This window comes from Callospermophilus lateralis, chromosome 7, assembly GCF_048772815.1.
Source record: "Callospermophilus lateralis isolate mCalLat2 chromosome 7, mCalLat2.hap1, whole genome shotgun sequence".
Taxonomy (NCBI): domain Eukaryota; kingdom Metazoa; phylum Chordata; class Mammalia; order Rodentia; family Sciuridae; genus Callospermophilus; species Callospermophilus lateralis.
Window position 1 is genome coordinate 25,016,372 of NC_135311.1, and position 20,393 is coordinate 25,036,764.

The 20,393-nt window shown below is 35.4% G+C and overlaps 1 protein-coding gene and 1 non-coding gene across 3 annotated transcripts in view; both read right to left on the reverse strand.

The window, feature by feature from the left end:
• The window catches only part of Lrig2 (leucine rich repeats and immunoglobulin like domains 2), a 55,376-nt gene that overhangs the window by 24,843 nt on the left and 10,140 nt on the right, over positions 1–20,393 (reverse strand). For both annotated transcript variants that reach the window (XM_076862948.1, XM_076862947.1), the window contains exons 2-11: positions 16,334–16,399; positions 13,927–14,001; positions 13,689–13,823; positions 12,594–12,737; positions 12,325–12,468; positions 10,984–11,127; positions 10,635–10,778; positions 6,855–6,935; positions 5,830–5,901; positions 5,408–5,476 (exon numbers count right to left, since the gene is read on the reverse strand). In XM_076862948.1, the coding sequence (XP_076719063.1) occupies positions 5,408–5,476; positions 5,830–5,901; positions 6,855–6,935; positions 10,635–10,778; positions 10,984–11,127; positions 12,325–12,468; positions 12,594–12,737; positions 13,689–13,823; positions 13,927–14,001; positions 16,334–16,399 (1,074 nt within the window). The remainder of the gene's footprint in view (positions 1–5,407; positions 5,477–5,829; positions 5,902–6,854; positions 6,936–10,634; positions 10,779–10,983; positions 11,128–12,324; positions 12,469–12,593; positions 12,738–13,688; positions 13,824–13,926; positions 14,002–16,333; positions 16,400–20,393) is intronic.
• On the reverse strand, positions 15,096–15,225 carry LOC143405349 (small nucleolar RNA SNORA42/SNORA80 family). Its single transcript, XR_013092058.1, has one exon. It is a non-coding gene; the product is annotated as a small nucleolar RNA SNORA42/SNORA80 family (small nucleolar RNA).

Below are 20,393 nucleotides of genomic sequence, written 5' to 3' on the forward strand. Positions count from 1 at the left end.
TCTTCATATCTTACACATTTTCTTACCATTATTCATTTGCATAAATTAATTAGAATTGATGACTCTTCATAATCTTTATTTCTAATGAAAACTAGGAAATAAAAAAGGTAAATTGCAATACACCAATATTCTATAAATTAAGATTTATGAATATATCTTGTTATAATTTTTAGAAGCATATGCTTAATCAGAGTTGTACAGGTCACATTTTTAATAAATCCAAATATACCTGGTTTTCTATAAAATTTAAAAAGCCAAAAGTAGATAAATTTAGACTTATATTCAGCAATTGATATCTCAGTTTGGTAAATGATCTACATATTCAAAAAATAACCATTTACTTAGCAGTACAGCTTTTTTTTGGGGGGGTGGGGAGGTACAGGGGATTGAACTCAGGGGCACTTGACCACTGAACTGCACCTCCAGTCCTATTTTGTATCTTTAATTTAGAGACAGGGTCACTGAGTTGCTTAGAGCCTCGCCAATGATGAGGCTGAATTTGAAGTGAGCCTCCTGTCTCAGCCTCCTAAAATGCTGAGTGCCACCACGCCCGGCAATGGTATAGCTTTAATGTTTTAAGATACCAAACAGGTTTTTCAAACTATTTTCAAGTAGTACCCAAAAGACCTAAGAAGAGCATACTATAGGGACACAGCCACATCAATGTTTACAGCAGCACAATTCACAATAGCTAGAATGTGGAACCAACCTAGATGCCCTTCAATAGATGAATGGATTAAAAAATGTGGCATTTATACACAATGGAATATTACTCAGCTCTAAAAAATAATAAAATCATGGCATTTGCAGGCAAATGGACGGCATTAGAGCATATTATGCTAAGTGAAGTTAGCCAATCCCTAAAAAACAAATGCCGAATGTCTTCTCTGATATAATGGGGGTGACTCAAATGGGATAGGGAGGAAGAGCATGAGAAGAAGACTACCACTAAATAGGGAAGAGAGGTGGGAGGGAAAAAGAGGGAGAAGGGGAGTTACACAGAAGATGGAAGGAGAACCTCACTGTTATACAGAATACATATATGATGTTGTGATGAGAAAAATAAAAAAAAAAAGTGTGTCACATTAGATTGGATAGAGAGAAAGGATAGGAGAGGAGGGGAGGAGTAAGGAGGATAAGAAGGGCAGCAGAATAGAATAGACAATTTGATTGATGTATGTACATTCCATGTATGTATTATATGTCAAAATGCATTCTATTGTCATGTATGACTAAAAAAAATAAAAAATTTAAAAAACATAATTATTGTTAAAAAGTTCATTTATAAACTTATTCTACTTATATCTACTCAATTAACTTAACAATTATGCTTCAACTGTTCGTAAAAATTTCATGAGACATTAAATAAAGCTAGTCTATCATCTTCATTATCTTTTTTGTTGATAAAGGCAAGCATTAAAAATATTGTAGAGGGCTGTGGACATAGCTCCTTGCTTAGATGAGGAGGCCCTGTGTTTGATCTCTGGCATTGTAAAAAAAAAAAAAAAAATTAAAAAACAAAACTACACGCCAGGAGTAAAGCTCAGTGGCAGAAGTGCACTGAAGTGCAGAAGGCCCTAGGTTCAATTCCCAGCACCAAAAAAAGAAAACCCACTAAGTTATGTTTCTGACAAAAATGGATAAAAATCACCTGTTTACCAATACAGTAGTCCACCTTCTTATCTATGGTTTTACTTTCCAGTTTGTTACCCATAGTAAAAAATATTACATAGAAAAATCCAGAAAGAAACAATTCATGAATTTTAATTGTGTATAGCATGATAAAATCTCCCATTGTTCCAACCAGGACATGAATCATCCCTTTGTGTAGTGTATCCACACTGTATATGCTATCCACTTAGTAGTCATATTAAGTTATCATATCAACTGTGTTATCATGGTACTTGTGTTCAAGTAATCCCTATATTACTTGATAATGACTCAGAGCACAAGAATAACAATGCAAAGGAGGCACCAGGTCATAAACATGGAAGGACAGACAAACTTTGGTACTATGTGGCAATGTTGCAAGACATATAAGAAAAAGTACAGTATAGATAGGTTTGGTACAATCCTCATTTCAAGCATCCACTGTGGGTCTTGGAACATATCCCTTGTAGATGAGAGGGAATTGTTATATTTGTGAAGGGGACATTTAAGATTTTTCTTTTGCTTGATACATGATCTTATGGCGGCTAAAGAAATATCTAGGGACTATCAGACTATCTCTAAAGCCCATCTGAGTATAAATAAAATATTTATTCTATTTTCATTCAGCCATTTTTGTTTTCAGCCTCAAGAGGCTATTTCTATGGTCTCTAATCCCTTGAGAGCCCCCAATGGAGGACAGGAAGGCAGAGTTCAAGTGATTGAGAGGCTATAGTGGGAAAGAAAAGGTCTGACAGAAGTGGACTGAAGGATATAGGAAGTAGGGATTTGCAAGGGAGCCTACCAAATGACTCTAGGGAAATGAGGAGAAAATTAAAGGTGGTTAAAGAGAAAGGAGAACAACAGCAATGAGAAGTGAGAATTTTAGAGGAGCTCTTAAGCTTCCCAAAGAGGCCAATGAAGTTCCAACAAGGAGGTGGTAGACAGAATTAGCAGAGCACATAATCGGCAGAGGATTCAAGAAGTAAGTCAGGTGACAGAAAGGTTCACATAGGACAGACTGAATCCAATAGGGGGAACAGACAGGCCTCTCAGAGTGCCAGGAAAGATTTCCAGCCCAGGCAGCAAGGAAATAATACCCAAGGGAAAGACAGCCAGAAAGAAGAGACCTTCCAGTCTAGCAAATACCATTCAAAAGAAGTCTGGCATTCATCCCAGCTTCCTAAAGTATCAGACTCTTAAGAATCAAAATCTCTCCTTACCAGCTTCAACGGACATTTGTCCGGAGCAATGGTTGACCAGTCTGACTCACCATTGGATCCCCGATCAATCAGTCAGGAATGAAAACAAAGGCTTCAAGGAGTACACTTGGGGTCCTGGGTGAGAGGTCCGGGGGTCCAATGATGAATCTGATCCTATCCGAGCCACAGCACCAAAACTGTTAAAGAAAAAGTTACTCAATGATACTTGTTAAAGCATCATGGTAAAGCAGACTTGATATTCAAGACCATCTCGATAGATATAGAGAATAATGCAGCAGGATTTTGCAAAGAGGGAGAGATAACTAGGTTCAACTGTAAATAAGCATGGGCAACCGGGGATTTTATAGCCAAGAAGTAGATGGGGTCAGTAAATGGAAAATTATTAAGAAGTATAGAGAAAGGGTGAGGAACTAGAAGAAGTAGAAGGAGAAGAAGGGGGAAGGGGATTTTTTGCTAAACCAACCTAACAGGATTCTTGCTGAAGACAGGCCAGGGCAATCAGACATCATCTGGGAAATAATTTAGAACAAAAAACCTGAGAAACCTAATCAGCAATCAAGAGTACCCTAGGTTAACCACGTTACTGGACAGGTTACTGCTCAACTGGTTTAGCAACTGGTAAAACTGATTTTACATAAAAGCACACAATCCTATGAGATTGAAGAACCTGACTAAAGTTTGGTCAAGAAAATCTTTATGACAACTCTAAATTACTAAATGAAACTCTGAAGATTGAAACTACAATATTTGCTTTCAGCTACTATCAAAATTATTTCTTAAATTGGGTTCTTATAACAATTGTCAAACTTTTCTTACCGGCATTCAAAACAGATATAAAAGTAATTTGCAGTAAGCTGTGTCCTAACAAGTTAACCAAGGCTAGGAAAAATAATTGAAAATATCAAGATATTCCACTACCCCCAAAAACCTTTTTTTAATCTAACAGAAAATGATTTCCAAAATATTTAAATTTTTATGGTTAATATTACCTATTCAACTTTTATTTTGTGCCAGACTTTATGCTCAGCATTTTCTCAAAAACCTCCAAAGTTTCCTCAGGCATTTAGAAAAAAGAAAAATCCTCATTCCTCATAGCCTATTAGGACCCACATGATCTGACTCCTGCTTTTCTCTTTGACCCCATTTCATTTATTCCTCTCTGCCCAGAAAGCTCTTCATCCAATATTTACATGTTTTGCTGCTTCATTTCATTAAGATCCATGTTCAAATGCTTAATTTTCACAAGAGACTCCTCTCACTACTTTATCTAAAATAGTAATCCCTGTCAATCCCCACACCTCTAACCTGGTTTTATTTTTCTTAAGAAAATTTATTACCTGATGGGATATTCTCCATCTACTGATTTATTATTTATCTTTCTTAGTAAAATTTATATAAGAATACTTCGCTTTGTTTACTATTATGCTTTCAGCATCCAGAACAGTACCTTACACAGTAGATAAAGAAAATTTTACTAAACAAATTATCTCATTTTATTTTCATATAACCCTGAGGGAAGTGCTATTTCCATTTTGAGAAGAGACACTGAGTCTCAGGCTGGACAATATATGCCCACTGTCATAGGCTGTAAAGAATACGGCAAGAATTTGAATCCATAAAGTACAAAAACTCACACGTTTCCATTTTATCTCAAATTGTGTCCAGAACCGCTTTTCAAAATTCCCAGTCCACTATAAACCAATAATTAAACAAACTACAACAAAAGTGTCTCAGTAATGTCAAATTATTCTAAGTTTCATAAAAGCTTATTTTGAATTTCTATCATTATCTTATTATGAATCAGTTCTGGTACCCAGACAATCCTATGTGTAGCTTCCAGACAAGGCAAAATAAAAGGCTAGAGTCCAGTGGTTCTGACATCTGGCTGCATATTCAAGTCATCAGAAATCATAATTAATACTAATGCCCAACTAGCCATCCCCATCCCCAGGAAATCTCTAAACTAATAAAAGAAATCATGAATGAAAAAGAATATAAAAATAAATTTTTCTATTGCAACTATTAATAGTATTTGAACATTTTAGTAATTTGAGCAGAGTAAAGACATCCTTTCTGACAATTACAACAAAAGCTTAGTTCAACTCACAAATGAAAGGATAAAATCACATTGATTCCTTAATTTTAACCCACCCAAAAGATAAGAATTGGGAAACATGCTTCTGGTAGTCAAAAACTGAAGGAAAAAACAAAAACAAAAAACAGTAGGACACATACATAAAGCACAGGGAGCAGTGCTAAGATTTTCTAATTATGAGCACAAGCAAAAAGAGAAGGTCTTAGTGTCACACATTCTGAACTTTGCACTGATTATTTTTAAATTACAGGTAGGCACTAAAATAATCGAGTATTACACTTTCTTTTTCCTGCCTGAATGGCACACTTTTGGAAACATTTGGGTCACCTTCATCACACTTCAAAGCACAAGCATTTAAAAAAAAAAAAAAAAAAAGCACAAGCATGGATAGTAATCTGCTGTTTTTTTTAAATTTATAAAAGAAAACACTTAAGTTACTTACAGTTCTTTCAAGTGAGTCTGAGAAAAAGCATTTTCTTGGATAGACATTATAGCATTGTTGTTCAAATCTCTGAAATGAAGAGAAATGAAACATTGCCAGTCACATTTCTACAATTAAGTTACATAAACACTTGACTTTTTGTTGTTGTTATTGTTATTGTTGTTTTTCTTTTTGTACTGAGGGTTGAATCCAGAGATGCTTTACCACTGAACTATGGCCCCCAGCCCTTCATTTTTATTTGAAACAGAGTTTCACTACTGATGGCCTGGAACTTGTGAGCCTCTCTGCTTCCACCTCCTAAATCACAGGTATTACAGGTGTATACCACCACACTAGGCTTATATAAATACTTTAAATGCTTGTGACAATCTCTACTAACAGTGAAGATTATTTATATAGTGAGTAAATTATGCAAAACTTACAAATGCTCAAGGGATTCAAGACCAACGAATGCTTTCTTTGTAATTGACTTAATCTGATTTCCTTGCAAGATTCTGAAATAAAATTATATTTATTAGACATTTACCTTTAAAAGGTGAAAATAAACTTAATATGCATTTTTTAAATATTTTAACAGCTTTATTGAAGTATAATTGATAAACAAAAAACTGCACATATTCAGAGTGTAGAATTTGATTAGAACAAGCATTTTTAAGAACTTATGAACTTATTAATCAATCCAAGCTTCTATTATTAAGATGCTGGAGTTCAATGAAATATTTCTGAACAATCATCCTGGCCACTAAGAAACTGGCAGTTTTCTTAAGATTAAATAGGTTAAATTTCCCATTTCTCACTCTTTAACAAAAGATCATCAGGCCAAAGAAATTAAGCCAGTGTAAACATTTGGAGAAACTCTTCTCATGGAAGATCTAAAATCAACATGAGAGAATCTTCTTTCCTTCTTCTAGATGAATTAACTTATAAAAATTTCACTTGATTAAACACACTTCCTGTTCAACTATAGTTTCTCAGTGATCTCTTTTACTTGAGTAGAAATTCAAGTTCTATAAGTAACTTCTCTAAGTGCTCATAGGAATGCTTTGCTAACAAAAAATGCCCCATTAAAAACAAACTACTTGACCAATGTGATCCTGCAATCTGTACACGTGGAAAAATGAGAATTCATACCCCATTTGAATCAAATGTATGATATGTCAAGATCATTGTATTATCTTAAGCAACTAATAAAAAAAACGTAGCTCCATATCCCTTTTTAATGAGATGTGGGATAAGTTATTACTCTAAATGCTTTAATATCTGAATAAAAATTTTGGCAGCCTAAAAAAAAAAAAAAAAAAAAAACAAAAACAAACAAACTACTTGATAAATAACAAAGCTCCTTTCATTAGCAGAGGGGCCAGAAGGTTCAGAATTTCTGACCATATCAAAATCCAATCACATTTACAACTGGTTCTTGAAAAGACACTTTTATATAAATACATACAATTTAGTAAGACTTGTGAGTCCAGCAAAGGCTTCACTAGCATCTTCTATGGCCCATGAAATTTCATTGTTTCTTAAGTCTCTAGAAAATTTTCAGGAAAATACAAGTTATGTTAGTCCACACGGTCATCATGCCATTGAGCGAGATCCTAGCAAGACAATGTTAAGGTACATGTGCTAATTCTGATCCTTATTTTAACAGTTATTTATAATGAAGACCCAATTATACTTTAAAGGTGTATCTGTATAAACATGCAATACCTGATTCTCATAAGCTAAGAATTAAGCTGGGCATCCTGCTAATAGCACTAATCTTCCTAGCTAACAGTATCTAATTGTGTTAACATATTTAAAATTATAGGGCTGAGACTGTGGCTCAGTGGCAGAGCACTTGCCTAGCACATGTGAGGCCCTGGGTTCGATTCTTAGCACCGCATATGAATAAATAAAATAAAGGTCCATTGACAACTAAAAAAAAAATTATGGATAGGGTCCTGCCAAAGAAGGAGAGTTTCAAGACACAAGGGATATGATTCAGAATAATGGGATTTCTGGGTGACCCAAGGCTTTCCCTGGGCCCTTAAACTTGAAATGGCTGACAAAGAATAATATCAATATAGAGCTTTACAGCTCAAGAGCAATTAAGCACACCCTCTGGGAACCAAGAATGATATACCCCTGTGTAGAAGAATCACTGTATTTTTTTTTTTTAGAAAAAACAAAACAAAAACTATGGATCTTTTAAAATCTACTGCTCCATTCTCAGCTGGGAGATGCAATTATACCACATCACGTGCTGATAAAAGAAATATCAGTTTAAAATATTTAATCACTTTTGCTTCCTTAGGCCATTTTATAATAAAAATAAAGCACACAGCTTTCTGCTTTGTAAGACATAAAGCTGTATGAATAACAATAAGAAGGTAGTAGATCCCTCTTCTTGGTTACCCATCTTTACTTAAAATGAAATGCTAACAGAGTTCATTTTATTTTACTAAGGAGTAAACACTGAAAGCACCAGTTGCTCTACTCCTCAGGTAGGGCTTTACCCTCTCCACAATAAAGTATTAAGAGAAACCATGCACAAAATTGAGTTAACAAATATACCTACTCTTTCTTTTTTTTTTTAATATTTATTTTTTGGTGTAGATGGACACAACACAATGCCTTTATTTTTATGTGGTGCTGAGGATCGAACCCGGGTCCCGCCCATGCTAGGCAGATGCTCTACAGCTGAGCCACAATCCCAGTCCTATACCTACTCTTTCAAAAGCATTGGGCTAAAAGCCAGAGTTTCTCAGATTTGATCCTTCATTCTGCCATAACTATCTCTGTGAGGTATTAGACAACCACATACTTCCTCAATTACTTTCTTAAACTTTAATTTGGGGGTACCCAGGGGCACTTAACCACTGAGCCACAGCCCTAGCCATTTTTTATACTTTATTTAGAACCAGGGTCTTGCTGAGTTGCTTAGGCCCTTGCTAAATTGCTAAGGCTGGCTTTGAACTCACGATCCTCCTGCCTCAGCCTCCTGAGAAACAAGGATTACATGCAACACTGCACCTAGCCCCTAAACTTTAAAAGTAATCATCAGCAGTAGACTCAAACAATCTGTTTGCCATCCTTTGAATTATCAAAAAGCTGCAACTGCATCTGATATAAATTTCTGAATTTGCACTAATCTAGTTTCACCTCTGATAATACAGAAAAAAGGAGTATAAAAGGAAATTAATTTTTTACTTTTCACGGACAATTCTGAACAAAGTTAAAATATATATATTGGGCTGGGGATGTGGCTCAAGCAGTAGCCCGCTTGCCTGACATGCATGCGGCGCTGGGTTCCATCCTCAGCACCACATACAAATAAAGATGTTATGTCCACCGAAAACTAAAAAAAAAAGCAAATATTAAAAAATTCTCTCTCTTGGGCTGGGGATGTGGCTCAAGTGGTAGCACACTCGCCTGGCATGCGTGCAGCCCGGGTTCGATTCTCAGCACCACATACAAACAAAGATGTTGTGTCCACCGATAACTAAAAAATAAATGTTAAAATTCTCTCTCTCTCTCTCTCTCTCCCTCTCCCGCTCTCACTCTCTCTTAAAAAAAAAAAAAAATTCTCTCTCTCTGAAAAAAAAATATATTTATCTTTAATCGCTTTTGCTATACATACATATATATATAGACACACACACACACAAACACATACACACCTGTGCATGTATACAAACATCTTCACAAAATTATCATGTTTCCTTCTCATTGATGGCTAGATCTCACAGATGTGAGTCTACTTCTTTTCTGAAATCCTCAATGGTGAAACTAATGACTATAAAGTCCCCTATTCAAAAACTATTAACAATCTACAAACTCTGTAGAGTGTGGAGGCCCACACCTGTAAGCCCAGCTACTTGTGAGGCTGAGGGAGGAGGATCGTTAAGTGGGAAGCCAGGGCTGGGGATGTGGCTCAAGTGGTAGCGCGCTCGCCTGGCATGCGTGCGGCCTGGGTTCGATCCTCAGCACCACATACAAAGATGTTGTGTCCGCCAAAAACTAAAAAATAAATATTAAAAAAAAATTCTGTCTGTCTCTCTCTCTCACCTCTCTCTTAAAAAAAAAAAAAAAAAAAAAAAAAAAAGTGGGAAGCCAGCTGGGCAACTTATTGAGACCTCTGTCTCAAAATGCAAGACAAAGACCTGGGGATGTAGCTCAGTGGTAGAGCGTTTGCCTAGCATGTGAGAGGCCCTGAATTCAATCCCCATACCCCTAAAAAAATTTTTTTCTTAAACTATAAATTCTACTAATTACTCTGTTTTCTCTTATTCTACTGTATGTTTGAGAATGCTATATTTCATTAAAATACCTTTCTTTTTCTTTCTTTTTTTTTTTTAAAGAGAGAATTTTAATATTTATTTTTTGGTTTTCAGCAGACACAACATCTTTGTTTGTATGTGGTGCTGAGGATTGAACCCGGGCTGCATGCATGCCAGGCAAGCGCGCTACCGCTTGAGCCACATCCCCAGCCCTAAAATACCTCTTCATTCAATAAAATTATATTCCATGAAGGCAAAACATTTAACTTACAGAACCACAGGATTTTCAGGTTGAAACTGCCTTTAGCAACCACTTAATTCTAAATTCTTCTTTCATATATGAAGAAACAAACAAAAACATACCCAGGAAAAGCTAAGTGGATTTTGTTCATTTCATAATAAAATACATGAGCTTTTATGTCAAATAGACCTGGGTTCTAATCCTGATCCAAACATTTATAAATTATATGACTTTAAACAAATCATTTTCATCTCTCAGTCCTCAGCCACCTAATATGGAAAAGAACAGTAACAACCTAGTATCTGAAATTTCCTGAAATTGTTAGTTTCTTCTGCCGAAAGTCATGCAGCAAACTAGTAACAGAACAGAAAGAACTGCTCCCACTATACATCCTGCATTTCTCAGAATGAGAACTGATATACAGCCAAAGTCAGAGAAACAAGAAAATGACTGCATTCTTGACCCCAGCAACTATGTTTTATAACACAGCAACTGGTACTATAAGACAGGCTTTACTATTTATGTGTTAACTCAGAATTAAAATATAAAGTGAACTTCTCATGATAGGAAAAGTTTTATCTATGGATACCAAGACAAATAAGATTATTATTCCTATCATGGGCTGAGGGAAGGACAAAATATAAAAATATTACATAAATAGATCCCCTGATCAGTGGACTGAATTAACTTGCTTTATTTCATTTTAAACAAGAATGGATAAACTTACAGTGTCTGAAGATTGGAAAGAAACCTAAACACACCATCAGCAATGTGAGTGACTCTGTTATCTCCTAAATTCAATCTCTCCAGTAAACTCAGACCCACAAAGGCAGATTCATCCAGGCGAGTCAGCTGATTATAAGACAAATCACTAAAAACAGGAAACGTAGAAGGTAAGGAATTCATTGTATTTTGGTTCAACTTACAAATTCTTACTATATTTACATGGTAAATTTAGAGTTTTCAACAAACTTCTAGGAAAGAATGTTAGTTATATCTCATTACTGGCCATGGAAATGATTTATTCCAACTATTCTAGTCTCACAGCCTCCAAAAAAATACCATCCAACACTTACAGTTCAGATAGTCTTTGGCAGAACTCCCATGCATCAGGGCTGATTCTTTCAATAGCGTTCTGGCTCACATACAGCTGTTGTAACATTCGTAAGCCATACAACCACCCCTTGTTCACTCGTGTAAGATTATTGTGTTCTAGTTCTCTGCAGAATTAGAGAAAAGAGAATATTTCAAAACAAAGCATGTCAATAGTAGTTTTAAATCTTCAATAAGTCTTTCTCAGAAAAACATATACCTTTGCTCAACCCAAGTGATACAATAAATCCTATTCAATAAATATTATCTTAAGATTCAGTGCTAGAACATATTAAGATTGTCTAAAATATCAAATCTACAAAACCAACAAGCTAAGTGGTATAATACTTGTATTCCAGATTGTTGGGAGTCCCCGGCTCCAAAAACTAACCTCCCCATCCCCCGAGAAGAGGCATCCAATGGTGAGTCCTGCTGACTCACATGATCCTTACCCACCAATCAGAAAGCACCCCATGCCAGCTGCCAAAACCATTAAATTATTAAACTGTTTCAACAGTCAGACCACCCCCTGCTCTAAAATTTGCAGAGCTGCCTCATAAACGGGCATTTTCTCCTAGGGCAAGCCTTGATTGTGCTTTCACAGATGAATTCTGATAATTTCCCTCAAAGAATTTGGGAATACAAACTTTTTACATAAGAAGTTTGTAAGAATGATGACAAAAATGCCAGTAAGCCTACAAAACTTAAAAGCTTTGTGTGGCTGGGCACAGCGGTGCACTCAGGAGGCTGAGGCAGGAGATTTGTGAGTTCAAAGCCAGCCTTGGCTAAGCAACTCAGTAAGACCGTATCTCTAAATAAAATACAAAATAGGGCTGGGGATGTGGCTAAGTGGTTGAGTGCCCCCAAGTTCAATCCCTGCCCATCTCCCAATAAAAAGCTTTGTGTGAAAGCTGAGGGTGCAGCTCAGTGGTTGAGTGTGTATTTAGCATGTGTGAGACCCTGGGTTCAATCCCCAACACACAGACAAAAGAGCTTTAAGTATACTTATTTCATCAAAGAACTGAGAAATTACTAATTTGAGAAATTACTAATTACTGTATAATTAAAGCAACTTTATTTATTTATTTATCTATCTATTTATTTATTTATTTATTGGTACTGAGGATTGAAGAGCAACTTTATTTATTTATTTATTTATCTATCTATTTATTTATTTATTTATTGGTACTGAGGATTGAACTCAGGGGCCCTTGACCATTGAGTCACATCCCCAGCCCAAAACAACTATCTTAACCATTTGGTACAAAAAAGTCCCAGAAAGACTCCTTTCCTTAAAATCCTCTATACTAATTCTCAGTACTTACAATTCTTCCATATTATTCAAACCAAAAAATGCTCCATCCTTAAGTTTGCTAATTCCATTCCGCTGCATTTTCAAAGATCTTAAGGAGTCAAGCCCTTGGAATGTAAGACCTTCCACAATTTTAATCCTGTTTCTTTTAAGTTCCCTTAAATAAAAAAAAAAGTTTTACAGTTAGAAAATTGGTTTACTGAATTGCTCTAACAATAGTCAAAAAAGAAAAAACACTAAGGAAAAATTATCTTCTAACAATCGATCCACTTAGTTACTCACAGGAATTGAAGGTGAGGTAGCTTGAAGATCTTAGGTGGAATCATACTAAGTCGGTTCCGGTTCAACTTTACCACTAATAAGGAACTGGATAAATTATCAAAGCAACCAGCCTCCAAAGTAGTTATCCTATTATTACTCAAATTCCTAAAATGAGCAAGACAACAGCAAAAGAAAAAAATTAACTAAAATAAAGATTCTACCACTGGAAAGCTGACCAAAGACTACAGTCTTTGAGTCCAGCTGTATCATTTAATTATATACAAACTTTACAAATCAATTGAATGCTTTATTCTTTATCTACAAAATTATTATGACAGGGTTGGGGTGTAGTTCAGTGGCAGAGCACCTACCTAGCATGTGCAAGACCCTGGATTACAACACCGCAATACATACATACATACACACACACACACACACACACACACACACACACACATCACTCCTACTTCATTTAGGTTGGCATGAAGCAGTGTGTGTGAATATGCTTTGTAAATGAAATCAATGATATATATACAATCATCATTATATAGGGTAAGCTGTTAAACAAACTACTTCCTATTTACCTTTTATAAAACTATTGACTTAAAAAAAAAATTCAAGAAGTATATATCTCAAAAATTACCCTGGATGCCTACCAATATTTTCTGACCACAGTGTCTCTTTGTCTGGGGTGGGGGTGGGGGGGTGACAACACCAACAACCCCAAACATCCAACGTGAGCTTTGTTTCACATATACCAAAATAATAAGCCAGTAGCACGTCCCTGTAATCCTAGTGACTCCAGAGTCTGAGGCAGGAAGATTACAAGTTCAAAGGATAGCCTCAGCCCCTTAGTGAAACCCTGTCACAAAATTAAAATAGAAAATTACAAGACATTTAAGGAAGATAGATACCAATAAACAGTTAAAATGCAATCTAAGGGACTGGGGTTGTGGCTCAGCAGTAGAGCGCTCACGTACAAGGCCCTGGGTTCAATCCTCAGCACCACATAAAAATAAATTTTAAAAAGGTATTGTGTCCAGCTACAACTAAAAAATAAAAATTTTTCTTACATGCAATCTACAGCAAATCTAATTTAAACTATATTTTACTTACAGGTATTTAAGTTGCATTCGAGGAAATGAAGATGCCTTGATTTCTGATATTATATTGGAGCTGAGGTCTAAACTCTCAAGAGCAGGGTAAAACTGGAGAGCCTCTGCATTTATTTCTGGGATTAAATTATGAACTCTACAAAACAAAAATTACATTGAAGTTACTGCCAATGATCCACCCCCAAAAGCTATGTACTATTCATAATTTAAGTAAAAGATTTAAAATTTTAATTACTTACAATGAAAGTAGAGTGATATTAGATGTTGGTTCTCCAAAATATGGGATTTCTGTTAGCTCATTGTAATTCATTTTCCTAAGCAAGGGGAAAGAGAGATTTCAAAGTTTAACAAGGGAAATGCTATCTCTTGAATTCTTTACTAATACAAATTAGTAAAGACACCAAATTTGAAAAAGCCTATAAACTTATATAATGAGTTAGACTAAGATAAAATCTATTTGTTGAGAAATTAAAGATTTTAATAAGAAATGCTCTTTTCAGGGCTAGGGATATAGCTCAAAAGTAGACCACTTGCACAGTATGTGCTAGACCCTGGATTCAATACCCAACATGGCAGGGGCAGGGACTTTTTTCATAGTGTTGATTTAGTATTGGTACCAATGTAAGAAAGGCTGGGAAAAATTTTTTGCACATTAAACATTTTCAGTACCAGCAAAGTTCTTTGCATTTATGACAGTCAAAATTTAAGGCTATTCAAGTTAAGGAGTATTGCTTAGGACCACAGATGAAATTAATTTGTCCAACCAATGATGGGACCTATGACTAATTTTACACGACATGACATGTAACATCATTCCCAGCAGCTCTTTCAACTGATTGTCTCAAATGTTTTAGGAACAAATTTAATACAATCAGATTTCATTAACCTGGTTTTCAATCACTGAACAACCTCAACAATATAGAATATAGAAAAGAAATCAGAAGTAAACAAGAAACCAAATGAAGTTATAAAGTCCATGCATAAAGCTCATGCACTTCCCAATAAAGTGATTCCTGGCTTTCCTCAATGCATATTTTCAGCTAACAAACTTGTCAAATATTTACTCAATATCACAACAAATTAGAAATAGCATATTTGGGACAAGGGAGAAAACAATGCAGGAAAAACAATTCATGGCCAAGTGAAGTGGCACAAGCTTGTAATCCCAGCAGCTCGGGAGGCTGAGACAGGAGGACCATGAGTTCAAAGCCAGCCTCAGCAATGGCAAAGCGCTAAACAACTCAGTGAGACCCTAGCTCTAAATATAACATAATACAAAATAGGGCCGGGATGTGGCTAAGTGGTTGATTGCCCCTAGTTCAAACCCTAGAACCAAAGGGGAAAAAACAAAACAAAACAAAACAGAGCATAAAGAAGTTAGCCCTGTCTATGAAGAAACATTTTCCCCCACAATGCAATCTGCTTCAGTGCCAGCAGCCTATAGACACAGAGGCCAGGCAATGATTCAGGATCACAGTTTGCTCTGGCCTGGGACACTAGAGTATGAAGAATTTAAAGACAAAAAACAAAGCTAAGGCCACATGTGGAGGTGCACACCTATAATCCCAGTGACTCAAGGCTGAGGCAGGAGGGTCATGAGTTCAAAACCAGCCTCATCAATTTAGCAAGGTCCTAAGCAACTTAGTGAGACCTTGTCTCAAAATAAAACATAAAAAGGGCTGGAGATGTGACTCAGTTAAGCACCCCTGGGTTTAATCCCTGGTACCAAAAACCAAAAAAGAAACAAAACTAAGGGTGTCTGAGGGTATTTAGCTTAGTATATAACGCAGTATTTACCACAGGGGTGAACAGGCCCACATACCTCAATAGTTGACTCCTGGGAACATCAAAATGCAATAACCAGTACTCACATTTTTTAAAAAATCCCAAAATAATACATTTCATCAAAGGAAAAACTTCAGTTAAGAAGAAAATTAAGGGCTAGGGTATAGCTCAGTGGTAGAGCACTAGCCTAGCATGCACAAAGCCCTTGGTTCAATCCCCAGCACCATAAAAAAAATAAATAAAAAAGGAAAATCAAATGATATCAACCACTATATTCTCAAATAATACCCAAAATCCTCTACCTGCTGCTTCCATCTCACATGATATATTGAGATATTATAAAACTTCACATAATAGGGGCTGGGGTTGTGGCTTAGCGGTAGACCACTCGCATAGCATATGCAGGGCCCTAGGGTCAATCCTTAGAACCATATAAAAATAAATAAGTAAAATAAAGGTATTGTGTCCAACTACAACTAAAAAATAAATACAAAAAAGAAAAAAAAAAAAAAAACTTCACAGTTTCACTGGCTAAACACTTAGCCAAAAAGAAAAAAGATAAAATTTACACTGAAGAGGAGAAAAATCTTTCTTTGGGCCCCAGGGAAGTAGAATAATACTTCTATACAATTTGCAACTCGAAATCACCAACTCAATGCCCAGAGAGTGTGATAATAACAAAGTCAAATACAATAGTTTAGGTTTTCTAACAATTTCTTTTAATTAAAAAAATTTTTTTTCATTCAATTTTTTGGAAGTATTAATTTGGATTAAATATTAATTTGGATTAAATATCCCAAATTCAAATTTTATTATATCCCTTCAAAGAATTTAACATTAAATAAAAAAAAAAAAACTTACACTTCCTGTAAAGTTTGTGATTCCAAGCTGATGTTCCAGTCAGATAACCGATTATGGCTCAAATCCCTGAAAGACGACAAAATATCACTCTTAGTTTTTTGGAAAAGTAGACTTAAAAAAAACCAATGGGCACTGGGAATATAACTCAGTGGTAGAGAGCCTGCCTAGCATACAGAAGATACTAGGTTTGATCCCCAGCACCACAAACAGAAAAAAAAAAAAAATGTAACCAAAAAATTTAAAAGTCCTCTTAAATTTGAATACAGGCAAAAAGAAATGTTTATCCATAAGAATTCATCTAAATTTCAAAACAGCTATATTACTTTTTAATTTTGTTTTCTTCTTTTAGTAATTAGGAAATACATTTACATGGTTCAGTAACCAAGGAGTATAAAAGAGAATACAAAAAAGTCTCCCACCCTTATTTCCATCCAACCAATTCCCCTTCCCAATAACAAATGAAAATACTGCACACTGTTTCTTGTTCAGCCTTTTAGATATTTTATACATGTACCAAGAAATTTTTACAAATGGCAGAATTTACACATTATTGGTCCCTTGCTTCTTTTACTTAGTGAGTTTCTTCATCCCCTTGCAGTGGTTATATAATATTAGCTGTAAATAAATTGAAAGGTAGATTTCACAAGGCAATATGGTGAGCTCCTGTATTAAAATTGGAGTTAACCACATCCTTCAGAGAGATGCAATCTTCCTACAAAGAGCTCTCTAGCTTCAGAATAATTACCCAATTATTACTCAAATTATGGTAGGATGATGACAGTGGCAGCTAATGTTTATTAAATAGTGTCAGGCAGTCTTCTATGCACTTTATTTAAATATATATGTATATGCACACATATACACATATAAAATTATCTAAATTCATACAACAGCTCCTTTACAAAACAATTACTTTGACAATCCTCACTTTCCTAATACAGAAAGGAGGCACAGAGAGATCAATAACTTGTCAATATAAGGTCACAACAAATACGTAGGGAACCATAAATTCAAAAGTCCATCTCACCTCCAGCAAGCAGTTTGTTAGATATGGGAGAAATTTTACTGAAGTTAGTTGTACGTTTAAATATTTAAATTGGCTTTTAAAAATTCAACTTGATGTTCCCTGGCATCTTTACAAGACTGTTGAAGTGGAATCAGGGCACACAAGCTGCTCAAGAGATGGCCTATAGATTACAATATGGCAAGCAACAGGGACACACTAGAGAAAATGACAGATCAATTTGTCTCACTGTGACAACCACATGCAGTTGGCAGATGCATGCAGGTTTGAACGATGTCTCTAACACAGCAGAATAATTTATTCTGAGCTAAATTCATGCCTGAGCATCTGGAAAATCTAGGTACTTTCATTCAAGAGCTTAATTTACACCATGATATAACTAAGGCTATGTTAAACCATCACTTTTTCACAACAGTTCTTTTACTCCAAGATATCTGTCATGAAGTAGCAACTCAAAGATACTCATGAATACAGCGGTGTGATAGGATATACACACACACACACACACACACACACACACACACACATATATGAATTCATGCCACATAAAAGTGTCATATTCAGGATTGCAGGTATAGCTCAGTGATGCAGCAAGTGTTTACTAGCACATTCAAGGCTCCGGGTTCAACTCCCAGCACCAAAAAATAAATAAATCTTATATTTCAATATACACACACTTGCTACTAAACAACAAACAATTCCATACAAGTGAAAAGTTTTGTTGTTTTGTGGCATTTCAACTGTGGCAGAAATTCAACTGTTGCAAATCTTCCATATTCTGCCCCAAATTGGCTGGTACAACAAATGAAGAGATAATAACATCTGGATGTTATTAGCATGGTGTTTACTAGATTCTACATACCATGACTGCTTGTATTTAGCAGCTTTTCCCCTTAAGAATTTGGGCTTTCATTTTAATCACAACAGTGCATTTCCATAGTGCCTTAAAAAATCTCAATCTTCCTGGCAGCACAACTTTTGATCATACTTTCCCCTAAGAATTCTCCCATGAATGTCACTCATCAGTGACAGAATCATTTACCAGGCAATCATTTTTAAAGAAAACATAAAGCAATAAAAAATTAAGCCCAATTTATATGATATAAATAACTTTGTACTCAGTATTAGTGAAAACTTGTCTAGCAAGTACAAGGCCCCGAGTTTCATCACCAGTACCAAAAACTAAAACAGAAACAAAAACACACTAAAAGTGAACTTCTAACATAATCGTATCAATTGGTATATACCAGTATATTTGCTTAAGTTATCAAAATAGCAGATTATCTAACTAGAATTATTTGACTTTATTTAATCATCAAGTATTCTTTTTCTTTTGCTGGTGCTTATTAGGATCAAATCCAGGGCCTCATGCATGCCAGGCAAGCACTCTACCACTGAGCTACATCCCCAGCCCCAGGTATTCTTACAATAAATATTTATTGGACCATATGCTATGCCCTGTGAATGCCACAAAAACTGTCAATATTACAGTCTTTTTCTCTTTCTGAAAACAACATTTATAGTTCTCACAGATAGGATCATCCCAAAACTAGACAAATTCAACATCAATTTCATTATTTCCCTTCACTGGAAATGATTAACTTTTATATCTAATTTCACTCTGGAATTTAATCATATGACATGTGCTAACAGGAGTATAAAAGCATTGTTTTTTTTAATCCACATAACTAGTACTTTAAGGCACTAAAATAAATTTATATATATCATATTGTCAATACACCAAAACATCACAAAAAGTATACTAAGATGAAAGAAGTCTGTAAGATTATTTCTTAACTTCAGTAATGCATAGCAGACATAATCTTATTCCCATAAATGTCTTTCCTATTTCCTTTTTTTAAATACCAGGGGTACTTTACCACAGAGCTAAGTCCCCAGTCAGTCCTTTTTATTTTTTATTTTGAGATAGGGTCTCTCTAAATTGCTGAGGCTGGCCTCAAACCTGAGGTGGAAGGAAACTCCTGCCTCAGTTTCCCAAGTTGCTGGGATTAGAGGTGTGTGCCATTGCACCCAGCCCATCACCCTTTTTTGAGACTGGGTTTCCACATTTTGCCTAGGTTGGTCTTGACATGAGTTTAAGGGTTCAAGGGATCCTCCCGTCTTGGCAAGGGGCACAGGCTTGGGCCACCATGCTCAGCTTCTATCTTTTAAAATAAGCACTTCAAAAAGGGTGAAGAAACTGAAATTTGAAGACTTCAAATATCAGACTATAAATATCAGATATAAAACTCATAGATCAGAATTTGTATATTTCTTTTTGATTGGAGATTCCTGGCATTCTTCTCTAAGTGTAAGCATTAATTCCATTTAGTTTGCATATGCTAATGACAGTTTGTCTTTTATTGTTTTTTGTTAGGTTTTGTTTTGGTTTGGTTTTGGTACTAGGGATTAAACCCAGGGGCACTTTATCACTGAGCCACATTCACAGTCCTTTCTATTTCTATTTTGAGACAGGGTCTCACTAAGTTGTTTAGGACCTCACCAAATTGCTGAGGCTGGCCTGGAACTTGCAATCTTGCCTCAGTCTCCCAAATCACTGGAATTACAGGCATACACCACTATGTCCAGCTATTGTTTTTAAAGTGAGAATCCTGAAACAAATAACTTTCACTATTTCTCCTTGAAATATCCAAAAAATGTATGTAAGAATTAAGTCAAAAAACTTTATTTTCTAACATCACTAATGACAATTTATGGATATGTGTCTCAGTGTTGTAAACTTAGCTCCCACTCATGTTAATCTATAAGGATGCAGCTGCAATAAATGATGAATTATTAAAATTCTTAATACCATGTGGAGCCAGAGGCGTCCTTAACGTAGTATAAAAAAATAAAAAGAGCTGGAGATGTGGCTCATTGATATTAAAAAAAAAAAAAATCCCTGAATTCAATGAGGACACACACACACACAAAAAAAAAAACTACTACTAATTCTGTTTACTACATAATCAACTACCATGCTGTGATTTATAAAACGGATGATCCGAATATTCATGGGGTATGATGAACTAAACA